The following is a 20,164-nucleotide window of genomic DNA, read 5'->3' as shown; positions in this document are numbered from 1 at the left end:
TCCAGCGTTTATTGTTTCTAGATTTTTTGATGATGGCCATTCTGACCAGTGTGAGATGATATCTCATTGTAGTTTTGATTTGCATTTCTCTAATGATTAATGATGTTGACCATTCTTTCATGTGTTTGTTGGCAATCTGTATATCTTCTTTAGAGAAATGTCTATTTAGGTCTTCTGCCCATTTTTGGATTGGGTTGTTTGTTTTTTTGTTATTGAGCTGCATGAGCTGCTTGTAAATTTTGGAGATTAATCCTTTGTCAGTTGCTTCATTTGCAAATATTTTCTCCCATTCTGCGGGTTGTCTTTTGGTCTTGTTTATGGTTTCCTTTGCTTTGCAAAAGCTTTGAAGTTTCATTAAGTCCCATTTGTTTATTTTTGTTTTTATTTCCATTTCTCTAGGAGCTGGGTCAAAAAGGATCTTGCTGTGATTTATGTCATAGAGTGTTCTGCCTATGTTTTCCTCTAAGAGTTTGATAGTGTCTGGCCTTACATTTAGGTCTTTAATCCATTTTGAGTTTATTTTTGTGTATGGTGTTAGGGAGTGTTCTAATTTCGTACTTTTCCATGTAGCTGTCCAGTTTTCCCAGCACCACTTATTGAAGAGACTGTCTTTTCTCCACTGTATATGCTTGCCTCCTTTATCAAAGATAAGGTGACCATATGTGCGTGGGTTTATCTCTGGGCTTTCTATCCTGTTCCATTGATCTATATTTCTGTTTCTGTGCCAGTACCATACTGTCTTGATTACTGTAGCTTTGTAGTATAGTCTGAAGTCAGGGAGCCTGATTCCTCCAGCTCCATTTTTCATTCTCAAGATTGCTTTGGCTATTCGGGGTCTTTTGTGTTTCCATACAAATTGTGAAATTTTTTGCTCTAGTTCTGTGAAAAATGCCAGTGGTAGTTTGATAGGGATTGCATTGAATCTGTAGATTGCTTTGGGTAGTAGAGTCATTTTCATAATGTTGGTTCTTCTAATCCAAGAACATGGTGTATCTCTCCATCTATTTGTATCATCTTTAATTTCTTTCATCAGTGTCTTATAATTTTCTGCATACAGGTCTTTTGTCTCCTTAGGTAGGTTTATTCCTGGTATTTTATTCTTTTTGTTGCAATGGTAAATGGGAGTGTTTTCTTAATTTCACTTTCAGATTTTTCATCATTAGTGTATAGGAATGCAAGAGATTTCTGTGCATTAATTTTGTATCCTGCTACTTTACCAAATTCATTGATTAGCTCTAGTAGTTTTCTGGTAGCATCTTGAGGATTCTCTATGTATAGTATCATGTCATCTGCAAACAGTGACAGCTTTACTTCTTCTTTTCCGATTTGGATTCCTTTTATTTCTTTTTCTTCTCTGATTGCTGTGGCTAAAACTTCCAAAACTATGTTGAATAATAGTGGTGAGAGTGGGCAACCTTGTCTTGTTCCTGATCTTAGTGGCAATGGTTTCAGTTTTTCACCGTTGAGGACGATGTTGGCTGTGGGTTTGTCATATATGGCCTTTATTATGTTGCGGAAAGTTCCCTCTATGGGGGCCATTATTAAGTAAAATAAGGGTTACTTGAACATAAACATTGTGGTACCACGACAGTTGATCTGATAACCAACACTAAGTGACTAATGGGTGGGATATGCTGAACAAAGGGATGATTCACATCCTGGGTGGTATGGCGAGAGATTTCATCACACTGCTCAGAATGTCTGCAATTAAAAATTTTTGAATTGTTTATTTCTGGAATTTTCCATTTAGTATTTTCAGACTGCAGTTGCCCATGGGTAACTGAAACTCTGGAAAGTGAAACTGCAGACAAGTGGGAACTGCTGTATAGCTAAACAAATAGTGAAGAGTTTGGCCTAAAGTTTGGGCAGCAGTTTGGTGGCGTGAACACTATCCAGGGTGTGGTTCTTAAGTTTTGCAGACTCAAATTGAATTTTTAACAGTGTAGCCAGAATTTATCTAGCTCTGCAGACTTTGTGTATACTCACCAAACCATAAAAATCCATGGACATTGGTAACCAAAGACCTAATCTTTTAATTCACCAATTCACCATATTTTACTTCCAAGGAGACCAAAATAATCATGTCCACTATCAGTATACCCTCTCCCCTTATGAGAATATCTAAAACTATTACTGTTAGAAGGGTTACTGTAATAAGTATAGAATCAAAGCAAGGGAGTGGGTTATTTTATTGGTTGATGTCATAAGTTATAATTGTTTTATACAAGCCAATCTCCATTAAAGGGTTACCTGCTGAGGGGACCTGAATGCTTGCATCTGTTGGTCAACATCTTTTCCCTGGACTTAGACTTTTTATTTTCCACAAGTATAGTTATATCACGTCAGGAAAGATATAATGCGGATGAGTAGGTCATAGGTTCTTTACCTTAGCAATTCCAGTGTTATCTTTTTAAGAGTACCATGGTCTCATGACAGAGAACAGAGAAATGTGATGCTTATCACTAAACATTTATGAACCTTTTAGAATTGACTATTTCTCATATTGGTTACCATTTCTTATTGGTTTTCACTACAATAGAGCACTCTCTTATCCTGATTTTGTTTCCTCCAAATTGAGAATGTGCTCTAGGGGACTTCCCTGGTGGTCCAGTGGTTAAGACACTGCACTTCCACTGCAGGGGGTGCAAGTTTCATCCCTGGTCAGGGAACTCAGGCCCCACGTGCCACATGTCACGGCCAAAAAAAAATAGAGAATGTGCTCTATTTGGAGCTTACCTAAGCTACATGAGACAAGTTTAGTTCTCATAAATGTATTATGTTTTGCATAATCTCTGAACAGATTAAAGTGATTGTGGTATGGGAAATTTTCCATTCTATAGGAGTAAAATGTTGGTTTCTTAGCTAGGAATTTATATTTGGTAAGTAAAGTGTACTAGTTAAGGTCACAAGCAGCCTTCGGTTTGAATCCTGTCTCCATCACTTATCACTTTCCTTAGGTGAATCACTTAACCTACCTAAACCTGGGCTTCCTCATCTTTGTAAAATGCCTAAATTTCAAGATAGTATTTGCTGTTAAGATTATTTTCTTGGTAATTTATATTTTCATACCATACTTTTTATTCAGCTAAACATGAATTCAGCTCCAACTTTCATCAACTTTCCTGCAAAAGGGAAACCCAAACGGGGTGATACATATGAGTTGCAGGTGCGTGGATTTTCAGCTGAGCAGATTGCCCGGTGGATTGCTGACAGAACTGATGTCAATGTAAGTTTCCTTGCTTTGTACAGTAGAAAGTTACTTTGTCATTATCCACTTTGAATCTTTCTGGGAGGTCCTAATTGGTTTTGTCCCCATATCACTGAGGTAGTGATAGTTTGTCAGTTCCTTCATAAGTAGCATTTAACAGAATCATCCTGATGAAAGATTGACATTACAAAACATCCTCTATTACGTAGTCAGTTCAGCATGGAAACCACTCTTTTGTCCTTGTTAAGTCCATGGACTATCTAGTTGTACTTGGCGAATTCTTCTTAATCTAAAAGATGTTATGTTTTGAAAAAGTCTTTCAAAAAGCAAAAATAAATAAATAGATAAATAAAAGATGTTATGTTGTGGTTAAAGAGAATATTGTATCCATCCCATTTTAGGGTACACTGTAGACTGTTTTCATTAGGATGAAAAGAAAAAGTGTAATTTTTCTTGAAAATGACCACACTAATTTTGATTGCTTTCATTTCAAAGTATTTTGAACTGTATAATTAATGGATAAATTTCATACTTTAAAGTGTTTTTCTCTCCTTTCCATTAGATTAGAGTAATTAGACCCCCAAATTATGCTGGTCCCCTTATGTTGGGATTGCTTTTGGCTGTTATTGGTGGACTTGTGTATCTTCGAAGAAGCAATATGGAATTTCTCTTTAATAAAACTGGATGGGCTTTTGCGGCTCTGGTAAGTGAATTTTAGAAGAAAAATTGCTTGAATAAAACTAATATTACGTTGTTAGGTGGCATTTTGTTTATTTCTTACCTGTGGGAAAAGATTTTATATATTTTTATTTTATACCTTAAAATCAGTTTGTTTCCTCCATTATCTCATTAGGATGGCCAGAGCTTGAAGGAACTCATTGTAGCCAGTTTTTATTCAACCTGAAAGACTGTCACCCCTATGAAAATCCCCAATTCTTTTGAAAATATTCTTCTAAAACGCTTTTCAATATTCAATTTTAAACTTGTATCAGTTTATTTATAATTTTAAAACAGTGTTTTCCTTTCAAAGTAAATATTATTGATTCTTGTGATCCTTGTGATGAAATATAAGCCTTTTATCTTTTATCATTTATCTGAAAAATTTATTTCATATATTACTTGAGAGGGTGCACTTTTCATACACCTTTGAGTCTAATCAAGGTGGGAACAGCTACACCATGTTATATGAGTATTTCATTACTTTTTGTTTCCTAGTGTTTTGTGCTTGCTATGACATCTGGTCAAATGTGGAACCATATAAGAGGACCACCATATGCTCATAAGAATCCCCACACAGGACATGTGGTAAGGGAAAGTCCAGGATTTCTTTTCATCTTATACCAAAGTTAACCTTAGTTATTATTATCCTGTGAGATCAGTGCCAGTGTATGAAGGAACTAGATTTAGTTTTGACTTTTCAATCTCTTTGTATTAATGAGCTTCAATTGCTAAAAAGCTGTGCAGTACTCTTAAAAGTGGGAAGTTCCTTATCCCATTTGGTAGTTCTTTTGAGTAAGCTGGCTAAGAATGAAAGTTAGCCTTCAACTAAATAGAATAATAGACGATCAAGTACTTGAGCATCTATCCTTTCTAGGCACTGTACTAGGTATTACTAGGTATAGTGATAAGAAAAACGTAGTCCCTGTTTTCATGGAGTTTATTTTACTGTACCTCATGGTCTTCTACACTGAAAAACTAGTTTTCTCATATATTCTGTTGTTGAAAACATAGTATAAGTACAGTGAATAAGTACAAATAAATAATAAATAACACAGAAATAGCTTTCATTTTAATCAAACTTTTTACTGATGAATGCTTATATACATCAGGTGAATTATTAATTCACAGATCCAATGCTTACATACATCAGGTGAATTATTAATCCACAGATCCAATGCTTATATACATCAGGTGAATTATTAATTTCATAGTGTTTGAAAGTAGTCAATTTTAGGATTAAATCACCAAAATTTAATGTATATTTAAAGATTAAATTTTGTCCTTTTTTCCCCCAGAATTATATCCATGGAAGCAGTCAAGCCCAGTTTGTAGCTGAAACACACATTGTTCTTCTGTTTAGTATCCTCTTTACAATAAGTTCTTGGTGCCACATTTTAATTTGTCTGTTTTCTCACATTCTACAGCATTTGGTTGAGGCTGCTCTCTTATTAGTGCAAGTCATAATATCTTTGGAATCATATTACTGTGTCATCTGTCTTAGCCTGATCAGCTAAAGACCACCAGGGACAAACCTGCAAGTCTGATAAAGCCAAGTTTATTGGATCATTGCTACGAAGGAGACTACAAATCAGAGGGACCATGGGATATCTTACCTAAGGAAAGATAGAGTTGTTATAGGATTTAAGGAAAGGTGGAGCTTAGATGAAATGTAAATGAAGCAATGTTTTGATGAGCTCAAAGCAAAGCCAGGCTAAGTGTAAAGGGATCAGAATCAGGTCTGGACTGTGAAGTGGACCCAGGGTTCTGTTTCCTGGAAACTACACCGTTCAGATAAATTTGGGAATTTCTCTTCAGAAACTCCTTTTTTTTTTAATTAAATTAATTAATTTATTTTTGTCTGCGTTGGGCCTTCGTTGCTGCATGCAGGCTTTCTCTAGTTGTGGCAAGCTGGGCTACTCTTTGTTGCAGTGTGTGGGCTTCTCGTTGCAGTGGCTTCTCTTGTTGCAGGGCACAGGCTCTAGGCGTGTGGGCTTCAGTAGTTGTGGCACATGGGCTCAGTAGTTGTGGCTTGCAGTCTTAGTTGCTCTGCAGCATGTGGGATCTTCCCAGACCAGGGCTCGAACCCGTGTCCCCTGCATTGGCAGGTGGATTCTTAACCACTGCACCACCAGGGAAACCCAGAAACTCCTTTTTTAAAGCTCTGTACTTTGGTTGTAAATTGAGGCTACTTAGAAATTGTACTTGTAAATTGAGTAACTTAGATCCTCCAGTCAAGAATGGAATGTTTCCTTCTTACTGATATAATTTGAATCAGTCTACGATTTTAGAGAACAAGGTTCCTCGTTGAGTATGAAAGCTGTAGTTACTCAAAGACAGGGTTTATTTTGACATTTTACAGCTGCAGCATGTCCTAGGGAGAAATATTATTTCCTGTAAACTGTGCAGCTACTTTATATGTGTGTTGGCCCATCCTCTCGGATGGCAGGGCAGATTTTTACTTTCTCACATCTGAAAATTGATGTCTCTGTAAGCTGCAAGAATAGGTAACAGTGATATCAGATAGGTAGCAGTCTGCATTTCTTAGTATTACTGATCATAGTTTACCCACCTGAATGCATAAACAGTGACTCTGCGGAGCAAATCAACAAGGTGAATAAATGTAATGTTCCTCGAGTTGTGCTTCTCAGCCAAGGGGTCCTTACATTGATATATTGGAATCAGTTGTAGCCCAGGCTGTTAGAGAATCTGCGCAGTGACTTGATGGTAATGTCATTTGCCCTACCTTGTCATCCCATCATCTAGATGACTAAGAGGAGTTCCATTTTTTATAGTTACAGACATACTTCACACACAGTTTGGTTTTTTAATGTATTATAAGCATTTAATAAATTGTATATGGCCTTCAAAGTTATAAAAGTGCATGAGAATTACAGAGCAATAAGAAAATATTGGCAAGGAAAAGGAAAAATAGTCATCATTATCAATGTCTTTATAATGGATATATCATAATTCAATTATTCTCCTATTGGTGAATATTGGAAAGAATGTTTTCTTGGGTATAAAAATAATTGACAGCATTCCCTGGTGGTCCAGTGGTTAGGATTCCAGGCTTTCACTGCTGGGGGCCCAGGTTCGATCCCTGGTCAGGGAAATAAGATCCTGCAAGACACGTGGCACAGCCAAAAAAAAAAAAAATAGTAATTGGCATATCTCTGAATTTCCAGAAGTATGAAACAAAGTGTGTAAACCTGTCTGTTGCTCTTCGTGTTTTGTCCAAATTGTCTTCCAAAAGGCTTTTGCTTAAATTTAAGGGTAGGAGGGACTTCCCTGGCGGTCCAGTGATTAAGATTCTGTGCGTCCACTGCAGGGGGTGCGGGTTCAATCCCTGGTCAGGGAACTAAGATCCCACATAGCACTCAGTGCGGCCAAAAAAAAAAGGCGGGTGGGTAGGGAGGTTTGCTGCCAGAAATATATACGTGCCCTGCTTTCCCTGGCAAGTCCTAACCATCGTTATGTATTATTTTTTTAAACTGCTAATTCAGTCGGCAAAGAAATTGTTTAAGTATAGCTTGGACAATAATAATCAAAGTAACAAACATTTTTCCACAATTCTATACTTATGGTTCATTTTATACAAATATCTTTGCCTTCATCACATATAATGTACTTTCTTCTACTGGCTCTTTTATTTTTTTATTGAAGTATAGTTGATTTACAATATTTGTGTTAGTTTCAGGTGTACAACATACTGATTCAGTTTTTTTTCAGATTATATTCCATTATAGGTTATTACAAGATATTGAATATAATTCCCTGTGCTATACAGTAAATCCTTGTCGCTTATCTATTTTATGTATAGTAGTTTGTGTTTGTTAATCCCATAACCCTAATTTGTCCCTCCCTCCCTCTCCCCTTTCATAATCATAAGTTTGTTTTCTATGTCTATGAGTCTGTTTCTGTTTCGTACATAGATTCATATATATTGGGTTGGCCAAAAAGTACCTTTGGTTTTTAAGTAAAAATAAAGGACACATTTTTCATTTTCACCAAGAACTTTATTGAACAACGTCTTCACCCTTTTGTTCCACTACCTTCTGCCATTTTTCAGGCAACTTCATAATTCCATCCTCCCAAAACTTTTTATCTTTTTGAGCAAAGAACTGTTCCAGGTGCCTTTTACAGTCTTCCAGGGAATTGAAATTTTTTCCATTAAGAGAATTTTGTAAAGACCGAAATAAATGGAAATCCGAAGGTGCAACGTCTGGTGAATAGGGCGGATGAATCAGAACTTCCCAGCCAAGTTGTAACAGTTTTTGCCTGGTCATCAAAGAAACATGCGGTTTAGCGTTATCCTGATGGAAGATTATGCGTTTTCTGTTGACTAATTCTGGACGCTTTTCATCAAGTTCCGCTTTCAGTTGGTCTAATTGAGAGCAGTACTTGTTGGAATTAATTGTTTGGTTTTCCGGAAGGAGCTCATAATAGAGGACTCCCTTCCAATCCCACCATATACACAACATCACCTTCTTTGGATGAAGACTGGTCTTTGGTGTGGTTGGTGGTGGATCATTTCGCTTGACCCACGATCTCTTCTGTTCCACATTGTTGTACAGTATCCACTTTTCATTGCCTGTAACAATATGTTTTAAAGACGGAACATTTTCGTTACTTTTCAGTAGAGGATCACATGTGGAAATACGGTCAAGAAGGTTTTTTTTTGCTTAACTTATGTGGAACCCGAACATCAAAGCGATTCATATAACCAAGCTGGTGCAAATGATTTTCAGCACTTGTTTTGGATATTTTGAGTATGTCAGCTATCTCCCACGTGGTATAACGTTGATTGTTCTCACTTAATGTCTCGATTTGATTGCTATCAACTTCAACTGGTCTACCCGACCGTGGCACATCATCCAGCGATAAATCTCCAGCACGAAACTTTGCAAACCACTTTTTTTGTTTTTATAAATTTATTTATTCTATTTTTGGCTGCATTGGGTGTTCGTTGCTGCACGCGGGCTTTCTGTAGTTGCAGCGAGTGAGGGCTCCTCTTCATTGCGCTGCGCGTACTTCTCATTGAGGTGGCTTCTCTTGTTGCAGAGCACGGGCTCTAGGGCGCACGGGCTCAGTAGTTGTGGCTTGTGGGCTGTAGAGTGCAGGCTCAGTGGTTGTGGTACACAGGCTTAGTTGCTCCATGGCATGTGGGATCTTCCTGGACCAGGGCTCAAACCTGTGTCCCCTGCTTTGGCAGGCGGATTCTTAACCACTGCGCCACCAGGGAAGCCCCGCAAACCACTTTTGACGTGTTCGATCAGTCACAGCACCTTCTCCATACACTGCACAAACCGTTTTTTGCATTTCAGTTGCGTTTTTACCTTTCTTGAAATAATAAAGCATAATATGCTGAAAATGTTGCTATTTCCCCCCATCTTCAATATTAAAATGGTTACACAAAAATTCACCAATTTTGATAAGTTTTTTTTAAATGCACGCTGATATGACAGCTGTCACATACAGTCTAACAAAATTGTTTCAAATGAAGTTAAAGACAACTAAGTGCTACTAGAGCCATCTTATGGAAAAACGAACCTTTCGGCCTACGCTATATATATATATATTCAATTATATGCATATACTCCCCTCCCCCACATTTTGTGATTTTGATGTCCTATTTTACATCTTCATGCTTAACCTTTTACTGTTTACTGTAGTTACAGTCACTTTTAAAATTTTTTAAATTGTTTTTTAAATCTATGTACTGGTTTATTTAAGTGATCTTAAACCCTTTTATGTATTTGCCTTTACTGTTGTGGTTTTCCCTTTCCTATAGATCCTTGCTTCTTTTCTATTTAGAGAAGACACTTCAATATTTCTTTTAGGGTAGGTTTAGTATTGCTGAATTCTTTTAGTTTTTGCTTGTCTGAGAAATTCTTTCTCTCTCCTTCTATTCTAAATGATAATCTTGCTGGCTCTCCTGATTTCAGGTTTTTCCCTTACAGGACTTTGAGTATATCATGCCACTCCCTTCTGGCCTGAAAAGTTTCTGCAGAGAAATCAGCTGATAGCCTTATGGGGGTTCCCTTGTAACTGACTGTTTTTCTCTTGCTGCCTTTAGAATCCTTTCTTTATCTAGTTCCTTGTTATAATGATCTGCATTTCTATCGATAATCTTTCTTAATTCAGTTATTTTTATTACCACCTTTTTGAACTTGGGGTCTAGTAGACTGGTGAGCTCTGTTTCATTATTTGTTTTCTCTGGGGATTTCTCTTGTTCTTTAATTGGGAGTAGTTCCTCTGCCTTTTCATTTTACTTAACATTCTCTGTCTCTATGATTTCAGGAGAAACAGTTATCTACTGTGGTCTTAAAGGGGTGTTTTTAAGTGGGAGCATCCCAGTATAGACTGTGTGTGTCCAACGTTTTTGCTGCGAGGGTGGTTTTGGTGTGGATGCCAGCCACATCTTTCCTCAGAGTGTGCTGGTCATTATCCCCTTGATGGGGGTTGTGGTTGGTGTTGGAGTATCTAGAGACTGTGCAGGATATGAGGTGGGCTTCCTTTCTGCTCCATGGCTGTCCCTACCCTGTTAGGGGCAGGGTCTGCTCCCCAGTTCTTGGAATAGAAGCCCTGAGGGTCGGGTTCAATCAGGCTCCATTGCCCTTGAATCCATGCCCTGCCCCAACAGAGGTGATTGCTGAAGCAAGTGAGGCCTATGCAGTCACAGAGGACTTATGTGCTGCCTGTGTAGCTATCCACAGTTCCGCTCCGAAGCAGTACAAGATTGCATCCCTTTGTTGTGTTTGTCCCAGATCTAGTTCAAGGCTGTGGGGGTTGGAGCATTGTGGCTGCAGGAATTGAGATGGCTGCACTGCCATGAGAGATCTGGGCTGCCTCTGTGGCAGTCTTCTCCCAGGACCTGTCTGCCCCAGATCTAGGACTAAGCTAGGGTGTGGAGTTGGCAGAGCCTAGGTGCCACTGCAATAGGAACAACTGTGTACAGCTGGACCACACCCCAGGCCCTCCAGGCAGTCTTTGCATAGCTAGATGAGTCCTCTCCCAGGGCCTGTCTTCCTGAGATTTCAGCACTTAGCTGCTGCATGTTCTTGTGGTACCACCCTAGGCAACCTGGTCTGTCTCTGCGTAGATAGACCAAGTCTTTGCCCAGATCTCGCGCCAGGCTGTAGGGTGGAGTGAGCACAGCCAGGGTGTCCACCCCTTCAGGTTGGGACTGTGGTGTGGTGACAGACATCAGTGCAGGGCTCACTCTGCCCTGATGGTTAGCAAGCCATCACTCGTGTGCTCCTTGCAAGTAGAGTCTAAGCTTCTCTAGCCCTTTTGTCTGTCCCAGCAGATTTCCTAGCAGGCAAAGACTGGGATGCCCAGATTGTGACATGACCTGCTCGCTCCCCAGGGTGAGGATCCGCCCATGTGGACCTTCTCTTCCTTACAGATCCCTCCAGGAGGGGTAGGTCCTGACCCGACGCCTTTTTTTTCCTGACCTACCCGGTTAAATGGAGATCTTCCTTTCAGTTTTGCTTGTATAGGATTTCTTCTGCCAGTGTCCAGTTATGTTTCCATGAGAATTATTCCACATTTAGATGTATTTTTGATATGTTTGTTGGGGGAGGTGAGCTCACATCCTCCTACTCCGCCATCTTGAACCCCAAACCTACTAGCTCGTTTATTTCTTTTATTTAATTTTTTTAATTTAATTTTTTTCAATTTATTTTTGGCTGTGTTGGGTCTTTGTTGCTGCACGCAGGCTTTCTCTAGTTGCGGCGAGTGGAGGCTACTCTTCATTGCGGTGCAGGGGCTTCTCGTTGTGGCTTCTCTGGTTGCGGAGCATGGGCTCTAAGTGTGTGGGCTTCAGTAGTTGCAGCACATGGGCTCAGTAGTTGCGGCACGCAGGCCCTAGATTGCGCGGGTTTCAGTAGTTGCGGCACACGGGCTCACTAGTTGCAGCACACAGGCTCAGTAGTTGTGGCACGTGGGCTCAGTAGTTGTGGCTCGCAGGCTCTAGGGCGCACGGGCTTCAGTAGTTGTGGTGCGTGAGCTCTAGAGCGCAGGCTCAGTAGTTGTGGAGCACAGGCTTAGTTGCTCCACGGCATGTGGGATCTTCCCAGACCAGGGATCAAACCTGTGTCCCCTGCATTGGCAGGCAGATTCTTAACCACTGCACCAGCAGGGAAGTCCCCCTAGTAGCTCGTTTAATAGCCTAGTTCCTGTATGTTATGGAATACCACCTCCTCTATTTTCTATTTAGTTCTCTCAGGGTAACATGTCATCATGATTATGTAATTATTTATTATTTATTGTTTGTATCCCCCCACTAGAGTGTAAACTTGTCCAAGGAATGGTCTGTATTTCCTCTAACTTTGTGACTCCAACTAATAGTGCCTCCCTATAACAGGCAGTAAAAGTGTAATAGTAAAAGTTTAAAGAGTCTATAAATGAAATGAAACAATACATATGGAAGTGCATCATAGCTCTTGATAGCTGGACCTTGGTGGTATACTGTAAGATGGAAAACTCATAGACCATGATACAGAAACAAACCATTCCAAAAACAAAAGTCTCAACCATTAATCAGAGTACCTATAGCCAAAGCCTATAGAAATGATCAGTCTTTATGCTTACATGCATACAAAGAACCCTCGTAAGAAAAAAAATAATCGCTGGAGAAGACAACTTGGCTAAGCAACAAAAAACATGAATGAGTTTATGTCCCTTTCTGTTTAATTATACCCACATGAGGTAGCATACAATGTGCATATGTATATGCATAATTAATATGAGCATTTTAAACTGCTGTTTGTATTCACCAAACTGCAGGGTGAATCTCTCTTTTCTACTAGAACACATTCTATTTGTTTCAAAATGTGATTTTTCTTATTTTACTGTTCTTCCATGCCATGTGTTACCTTTTGCACGAGTAAGTCTATTTTGTATTTATATAGCTTCTATATTAAGCTGAATAAAAGTGAGGTTATGGCTCGCAGGATTTTCTCTTTTTATTAGAATAGGACAATTTAGGTAGTTTAGTAGTAATTTGTGCTTTAAAGGTTAATTGTTGAAATTCTGGAAAATTTTGGTAAGTTATTTTTCAAATAAAAATTAGTTGCTATTCTTTAAATGGTGTACATTTCAAGTGTGTTCTTTTTTGGAGGGTGGTTGAAATATTCAAAATGGCTATTTAATTTTTTAAAATGTGTATGAGATTGGCACAATAGTTGGAAGAATGTTCCAGAAGTTTATTTCAAAGTACAGTTTTAGAGGAAAACTCATATTTCACCTATGAGTTTAAATATCAGTTTTAAATACTGATATCAGACAGTATTTAAAAACAAATATCAGACATTTGTTTAAAATATCAGTTTTTATTTGTTCAAATAAAGTAATTTTCTAACCTTAATTTTTTTATTATATCTTCATAGTAAATAATTGTCATACTATGTAGACACCAGATTGCGTAGTTATAATTTTTTGTAATTGAGAATAGAAGGTTTATATATTTATTCATTCTATATTATTCTAGGAATATTAAAGTTGTATGTCATTTTTGTCTGTGTGAATTTCTCCTTAAACAATTTTTCTAAGATGGTGGGGTTACCTTGGGGATGGTGCTTTTATGTGAAGCTGCTACATCTGACATGGATATTGGAAAGCGAAAGAGTAAGTCATATCATATGCCAAAATGTAGCAATTCTGCCTTTAATACAGAAAAAAGAATGTCCTTTTAATCACTTCCCCTCTTAGTTATATTATTTTACTTATTTACTATTATAAAAGTAATATGTGCTCATTGTAGAAAATGTGGGGGAAAATAGGAGAATGAAACATTTCGGAGGAGAGTTACCCATTATTCCACCATTGAAAAGCTAATAATTTTAACGTAATATAAGTTCCTTCCATTTGTAAAAACATCTTTTCAACTGTATGTATAATACTTTGAATCTTATACCACCCCTTTTTAACCAGAGTTAAAATATTTCACTAATACTTTCCCATACATAATTTTTAATTTATAGTCTATACTGTAATTTACTTAACCATTCTGATTTTGTTAAGTGTTTACTTTTTTCCTAACTTTCATTATAATACTTATTTAGTGACTATTATGGTGCATATTAAACTTTATCCTCTTTCATAGTAATTCCTTAAAGTAGAATGACTGTGTGGTCCTATGTATGAGTATTTTCAATTATCTTGACGTTTTAAGCTGATGATGCCAAATTCTTTCCCCAAATGTTTTAATAATTTAGATTCCTACCAGTTGTATTTCAGAATGCTTGTTTCACTGTAACTTTATCAACATTAGATAACCTCATTAAAAATGTGTATGTGTATATTTGTTAATCAGATAAGGGGGAAATATATTATTTTGTACTTCTTTGGTTATTAGTATAGTTGAATATTTTCTTAGATGTTTATTAGCTGTTTGTGCTTTCCCTTCTGTAAAATGTCTTTTTGTCTTTTACCATTTACGTATTAGAGTCTTATTCCTTTTCCTACTGGTTTGCATAGACTTTTTATATATTAGAATATTCACACACTGATATTTGTTACCAAGAAATGTAAACAATGTAATTTACTTTACTTAACATGAAATCAGTCTAAGAGTTTTCTTTTTATGGTTAAAGAGTTAAATGTCATCAAAATTAACCTAGGTTAATAAATCTATTTACTTCTAGAAAAAAGGTGATGACATTGGATTTTAAATTTGGGAGATACGTATTTTGCTGAATTGAAATGAATTTTTACATATTAGAAAAATAGAACTAATGTAACAATTTTTCATCCGGTCAATATACATCCTTTCATTCCTGACTTTTGAAAAATTGCCTATTTCAGTATTCATTATTGGGGAAAGGCCATCTGGGTACTACACTGCTGGCATGAATTTAAATTGTAAAACATTTTGGTGACATATATTAAAATAGTCACAATTTGATCTACTTCTAAGATTCTAACTTAATGAAATAGTCACAAATAGTAATAATAAATATTTCTTTAGCACCTATTATGTACCAAGAACTACCTGAAGCACTCTTAGATACGTGAAAAAAGTAGAATACAAATATATATTCAGAGTGAAACTGTATATATACATGTATGTGTGCATTTGATTAGGGAAAAAAAAAGACTTCTCCAAAGAGCATGTGTTAATACTCAGAAAAAATATGTTTAACGTTTACATTTTGGCCCCTAATCATATTGTGTGAAAATTTTTAAAGGAAAAAGTTATTCTCTAAGTATAACAAAACTAAAAGTTGTTTTTAGTATCGGCCAATAAATATGGAGCTCCAGTTTCCCTGGAGCTTCCATTGCTGTAGCACACATGCTTTCCCACACCCCTCCCTCTATGCTGCTTAGCCAGTCTTAGTCCAGGGACTCAAAGAGCCTCATGTTATGTGAATCATACTTGAGCATTGTAGGGTCAGCATCTAGAGTTAAGGTTGGTAACTACTATGCTAAACCAGAGCATGTGGGATTAATGGAGAGAGCTATGAATTTAGGGCTAGGAATCTGGGCGGGTTTTTTCCCCTCATAATTCAAATGAGGAATCCATGTTGAAGGAGTTCCTCATACAAGCAGTGTAGTTACCGGTGAATGAATAAAATACTTTCAAGTAAGGCTTTCACAATGATATTGCCAGATGTCTTTAAGTGAATATTTCTCAATAATAAATAAGGCCATACTAAGGATTTAAAAGGAGTTTAATAAGTGAGTGAGTTATTTTCTTGTCAGTCATAAAACAGTGTATTTAACACTAAATTCTTGACTGTGATGGCTTTAATGAAATTCATTATTTCATACAATTAAATTACACAAGTATGTAAATGGAACTATTCTATTATATTGTAATGGAGCAAATTAAAGGAGAAGGCAGACTGCTGAAGATATAAGAATGGGGATGAAATTTGTTGTACAGTTTAGATTTACCAGTAAATTAAAGCCCTTGCTTTTTACTCTTGGAAGTATAGCCTACAAGTTATGCTCTTGCTCTTTATTATGCTTAACATGCTCATTTTACTCTCCTTTTATTTTTCTGCAGTAATGTGTGTGGCTGGTATTGGACTCGTTGTATTATTCTTCAGTTGGATGCTCTCTATTTTCAGATCTAAATATCATGGATATCCATATAGGTATGATTATTTTTCATTTATATAGTGATTATCTATACTTACAATCGTTAGAGTTGATGTTGCTTTATAATTTTTTTGACTGTATCGCCAAATTACTCTAGCTTCTAAAGCAAAGAGGTAGGCTTTAATTTAGGTATGTTGCTTATAGAAATTAAAATAATTATGATACAATGAACAATAGCCTGTAATTTCTCAGGAACATCATTCAGGGTTATTCTGACTTCACCTAATTTAACCTAGAAATCTATCAAACACATAATGATTAGAACATTTTATACCCTATCTACTCATACAGTTCCTTATCTGCATACTTTACGTGTTTTTGAGGACAGAATTATTTTTCTAATGTTTTTTAAAACTTCTCACTCTACTTTTCAGGCTCTTTAGCTGGCATAAACAGAATATTTGATTAGAATCCAGTTTGTAGAGTGTATAATAAGAAAGATTGTTTAAGAAGGTCTAATTGGCTTGAAATGTTCATAGAGATCTCTAAGGCTCAGGGAAGACATTATTCTCCTGGTTATAAGTTCTTGGTTTTATTCTGTTACTAGCCAAAATAAATGTACCAGTACACAATGGGGAATGTTGTGAGTTAGTTTTATAATCTGAGTGCCATTTACTCTAATTCCTATTCTTTTAATACAACATTGTCCTGTTGTATAACCGACTATGAACACTAAAGGTGAAATATATCAAGTGATATTTTTGAGACACATTCATTCTTCGTATTTTTAACACAAGTTTTTAGTAGGTAATTTTGAAACACTCCCTGATCAGTTCATTATATTGTAACATTCCTAAATGCATTTTGATTAGTGAACAACTTAATCTTTTGCATTTTCTGCAAACTTATTTAATTTTAAGACCAAAACCTACTAGAACTTTGATCCTTGACTTATAATCCTCCAGCTTTATACTTTTATTCTTCTGTGTATGTATATTTTAAAATAATTTATCCCCTATAGAATACTAGCTGGGATGCAAGGGTAATCTTCTGCTCCCCAGAAGCTGGGACTTCTGTTACTTATTTGATCACCGTGGTTGATTCAGTTATTAATTGGTGTCTCCAGGAGATATTTTAACTCAAAGTTATTTCTATTTCCTTTTCTCCTAAGACTACCTCAATATCTCAGTGTTTCTCACTTTTTGTGATTGATACTCAAAGTTTATTATACATGTACCCAAACGTTCTTTGATCTGAAAAAATCAAGATATTTATTAGAAGTAAAGACTACTTTTCTTTCACAGACTAATAGATTGGTATATATTTTTGTTTCAGCTTTCTGATGAGTTGAAAAGGATTCCAGAGATATGTAGACACTGGAGTAATGGAAATTGAAAAATGAAAAACTTGTGTGTGAAGAGAAGGATGCAATTTGTGTATTTTGTATTACCTCTTTTTTTCAAGTGATTAAAATAGTTAATCATTTAACCAAAGAAGATGTATAGTGCCTTAAGAAGCAATTTTCCATCAAAATCATGAAGTATTTGGATATGATTCTCCTCTTAACCTTCCCTTCCCAGTAAACTTTGTGGAATTAAATATTTAAAAAAAAATTTTAAACTACTACTTCATTTTAGTTACAACAAGGTTCAAAACTGCTTTAGTTAACTTTTGACCATCTGATTTTTTATTATCTTATCCAAATGTGTGGGGGGCAGTTCTGATAACAACATCAAGAATCCATTCTTAACTTTTCCATCTTTGCATGGATGTGTATACTTTGCACATCTTTCCTTTTGGGCAGAGAAATCATATGTGCTATGTGTCTTCTGAAAATGGAACACCATTCTTCAGAGTACATGTCTAGACTTTAGAAAAAAAGACTAGCCAGTCCTCCTCCATCTTTCCTCCTGAAATGCAGTGCAAACTATGCTTCTTGGTAGCTGTAGACATTAAGAAGTATCTCTAAATGCAGGATTATGATTTCTGCATGAGTGTGGTATTAACTACCTGTATTTGGAAAGATTTCAGGCTCATTCTGTCTCCCTAGTTTTCCTTTATTTAAGGTGGGCCCCTTTCTAATAAAAATGTAGCTTAGTGCTAAAATCAGTGTAAATTTAAAATGGTCTAAAACGTTTCTGCAAATTAGAGCTCATCACTTATTTCATTTGTACCTAAGAGAAAAAGCTAGGTTCATCTGGTTAAGTTGATATCTGTATTACAGTTGCAACATATTTCATTAACCCTTGTGTTTAGGAAAAGGACTCCCCTAGATTGGGAAAATAAAATCATGAAATATTAAGCTGTTGCCTGTGAATAGAAAGTAAATGTTTCTTGAAAGCTGTTCTGTTTTTTGCTATTATTTTAGCCTTCATTTTCTCACTTTAAGTGGAGAACAAAGTAATCGTTTGAAGAAGTTTTGAGTTTTATCTTTTCTTCTGTCAGTGAAAATAACTGTATGTGCTAACCAAATTTCTGTGAAGAATGAAAGTTGATGGTTATCATTAGATCTAGCTATAACCTCCCCCATAGCTATAAAGAGTATCCAGAAATGCCACTATTAATGGAAATATGAGAATTCTGATAATGAAAAAAAAATTTTAAGAAATCTTAGAAGTATTATTACATTAAAATAATACTGTGACTGCCTGCTACTATTTACCATCTAATATCTCTCCCACGTGGTCTGGAAGTCTTATATAATAGAGGTTTGAAGAAAGAGATGGATATAATTGCCTAAGAAGACATGTTGTATGTGGGGGTTTTGTTTTTGTTTTTGTTAGTAGATTTGGTGGGTGAGGGGATATTTACTCTCTAGTGGAGCCTGTTTTTGTTGCTCCACTGTAAATTGTATGATTCTGGATTCCTTATCTGCTGTTCTTGTACTTCTCTCAGGCCAAGTAACTTTATGCTGTGATTCTTATGAGACTTGTGTGAATATACCCTGATTTGTACATACTAACCAGGGGAATATTACTGCCATGTAAAATGTATAGCTCCAGATAATTTGCAACGAACATTGAAAGAATGACAGTTTTTCTGTATTTGTTTTGTCTCTTAAGAGCACATTCTTCTTCTTCTTTAAGGAGAGAAGTTGCATTCTGGCTAAAATCTGTAGAGAGCAGATTTACTACACTTAGAATAGTGTTACTTTTGTGGAAATGTTGAAATTAGCTTTCATCTGAAGTGCCTTAAGTAGACTCTTAATTAACTTTTCTAGTAATGGTTTAAATATTATTTGTTATGCATTTAAAATACTATTTAAAATGACACATTGTAGTGGCAAAGATAACCAAATGTCTGGCTGTTTGCTTTTTGATCATATCAATAAACTTTTACAATCTAAATTCTGAGTTTCTGGTTAACAACTAAGGAGAGGTGAATTTAAAACACTAAACTAGAATTGTAATATTAGGACATACCATTTTGAAATTATAGTTAAATTTCTTATTGTCCTAATGACAGTGAATTTGATAGGCCAATTTACTTAGGTATTTCTGGACTGAGACACATTCTTCCAGGATTCCATGCATTATCCTTCATTAATGCTGTCACCCATTAGATTAGTCAAAACAACCAAGATAAGTAAATGAATGACTGTTTTCAATGGTTCATTACATTTTGCCCTAGTCAGTGAATGCTGTGACTAGGTAATTCCCTTTTGGCACTAATTAATTTGAAACAGTTACCCAGACAGATTATCAAGTTATATAAGACTGGGCAGCAGTACAGTTACAAATATGGAGTAGAAACACTGGACAGGAAGTAAAGAAATCTGGCTTTTAAACAGCTTTTAGTCCTTACTTTGTTTCTGTCTAGCTATGTGACCATAGGCAAATCAGTGAACCTCTCTGGACCTGTTTCTTTATTCTAATGTGATTGCATTGGATTAAACCACCTCAGTGTTCCTTTCAGCACTACTGTTCTATGATGTAAAATATTAAAGATGTATTTCAATTTTGAATGGATATCATTTATGATATTCAGGTTTGGTGTTGAATTAGATCAATTGAAATGCAGGGTGTTTTGTAGTCAGATTTCTGAAGAAGCTACGAAATGCTTGTGGAAGCCATTATAGCTGAAAATTGTTTAGTAATATGCATTGAAATATTTTTTTAGAAAGAATACACTTGAAACAATTATGTTAATATCAGATCTTGATTTAAGTGGGTTCTGCCCAATTTTGAG

General features: G+C 36.2%; 1 protein-coding gene across 2 annotated transcripts in view; it reads left to right on the top strand.

The window, feature by feature from the left end:
- MAGT1 (magnesium transporter 1) overlaps nucleotides 1-19,323 on the top strand; it is a 50,080-nt gene extending 30,757 nt beyond the window's left edge. For both annotated transcript variants that reach the window (XM_059911020.1, XM_059911021.1), the window contains exons 4-10: nucleotides 3,086-3,226; nucleotides 3,771-3,911; nucleotides 4,424-4,513; nucleotides 5,224-5,287; nucleotides 13,484-13,558; nucleotides 15,942-16,032; nucleotides 17,312-19,323. In XM_059911020.1, the coding sequence (XP_059767003.1) occupies nucleotides 3,086-3,226; nucleotides 3,771-3,911; nucleotides 4,424-4,513; nucleotides 5,224-5,287; nucleotides 13,484-13,558; nucleotides 15,942-16,032; nucleotides 17,312-17,327 (618 nt within the window). In that variant the 3' untranslated portion in view covers nucleotides 17,328-19,323. The remainder of the gene's footprint in view (nucleotides 1-3,085; nucleotides 3,227-3,770; nucleotides 3,912-4,423; nucleotides 4,514-5,223; nucleotides 5,288-13,483; nucleotides 13,559-15,941; nucleotides 16,033-17,311) is intronic.
- The last annotated feature ends 841 nt before the right edge of the window (nucleotides 19,324-20,164 follow it).

Source organism: Balaenoptera ricei, chromosome X, assembly GCF_028023285.1.
Source record: "Balaenoptera ricei isolate mBalRic1 chromosome X, mBalRic1.hap2, whole genome shotgun sequence".
Taxonomy (NCBI): Eukaryota; Metazoa; Chordata; class Mammalia; order Artiodactyla; family Balaenopteridae; genus Balaenoptera; species Balaenoptera ricei.
Note: the sequence above shows the minus strand (reverse complement) of the source record. Positions and strands in the feature narration are given on the sequence as shown.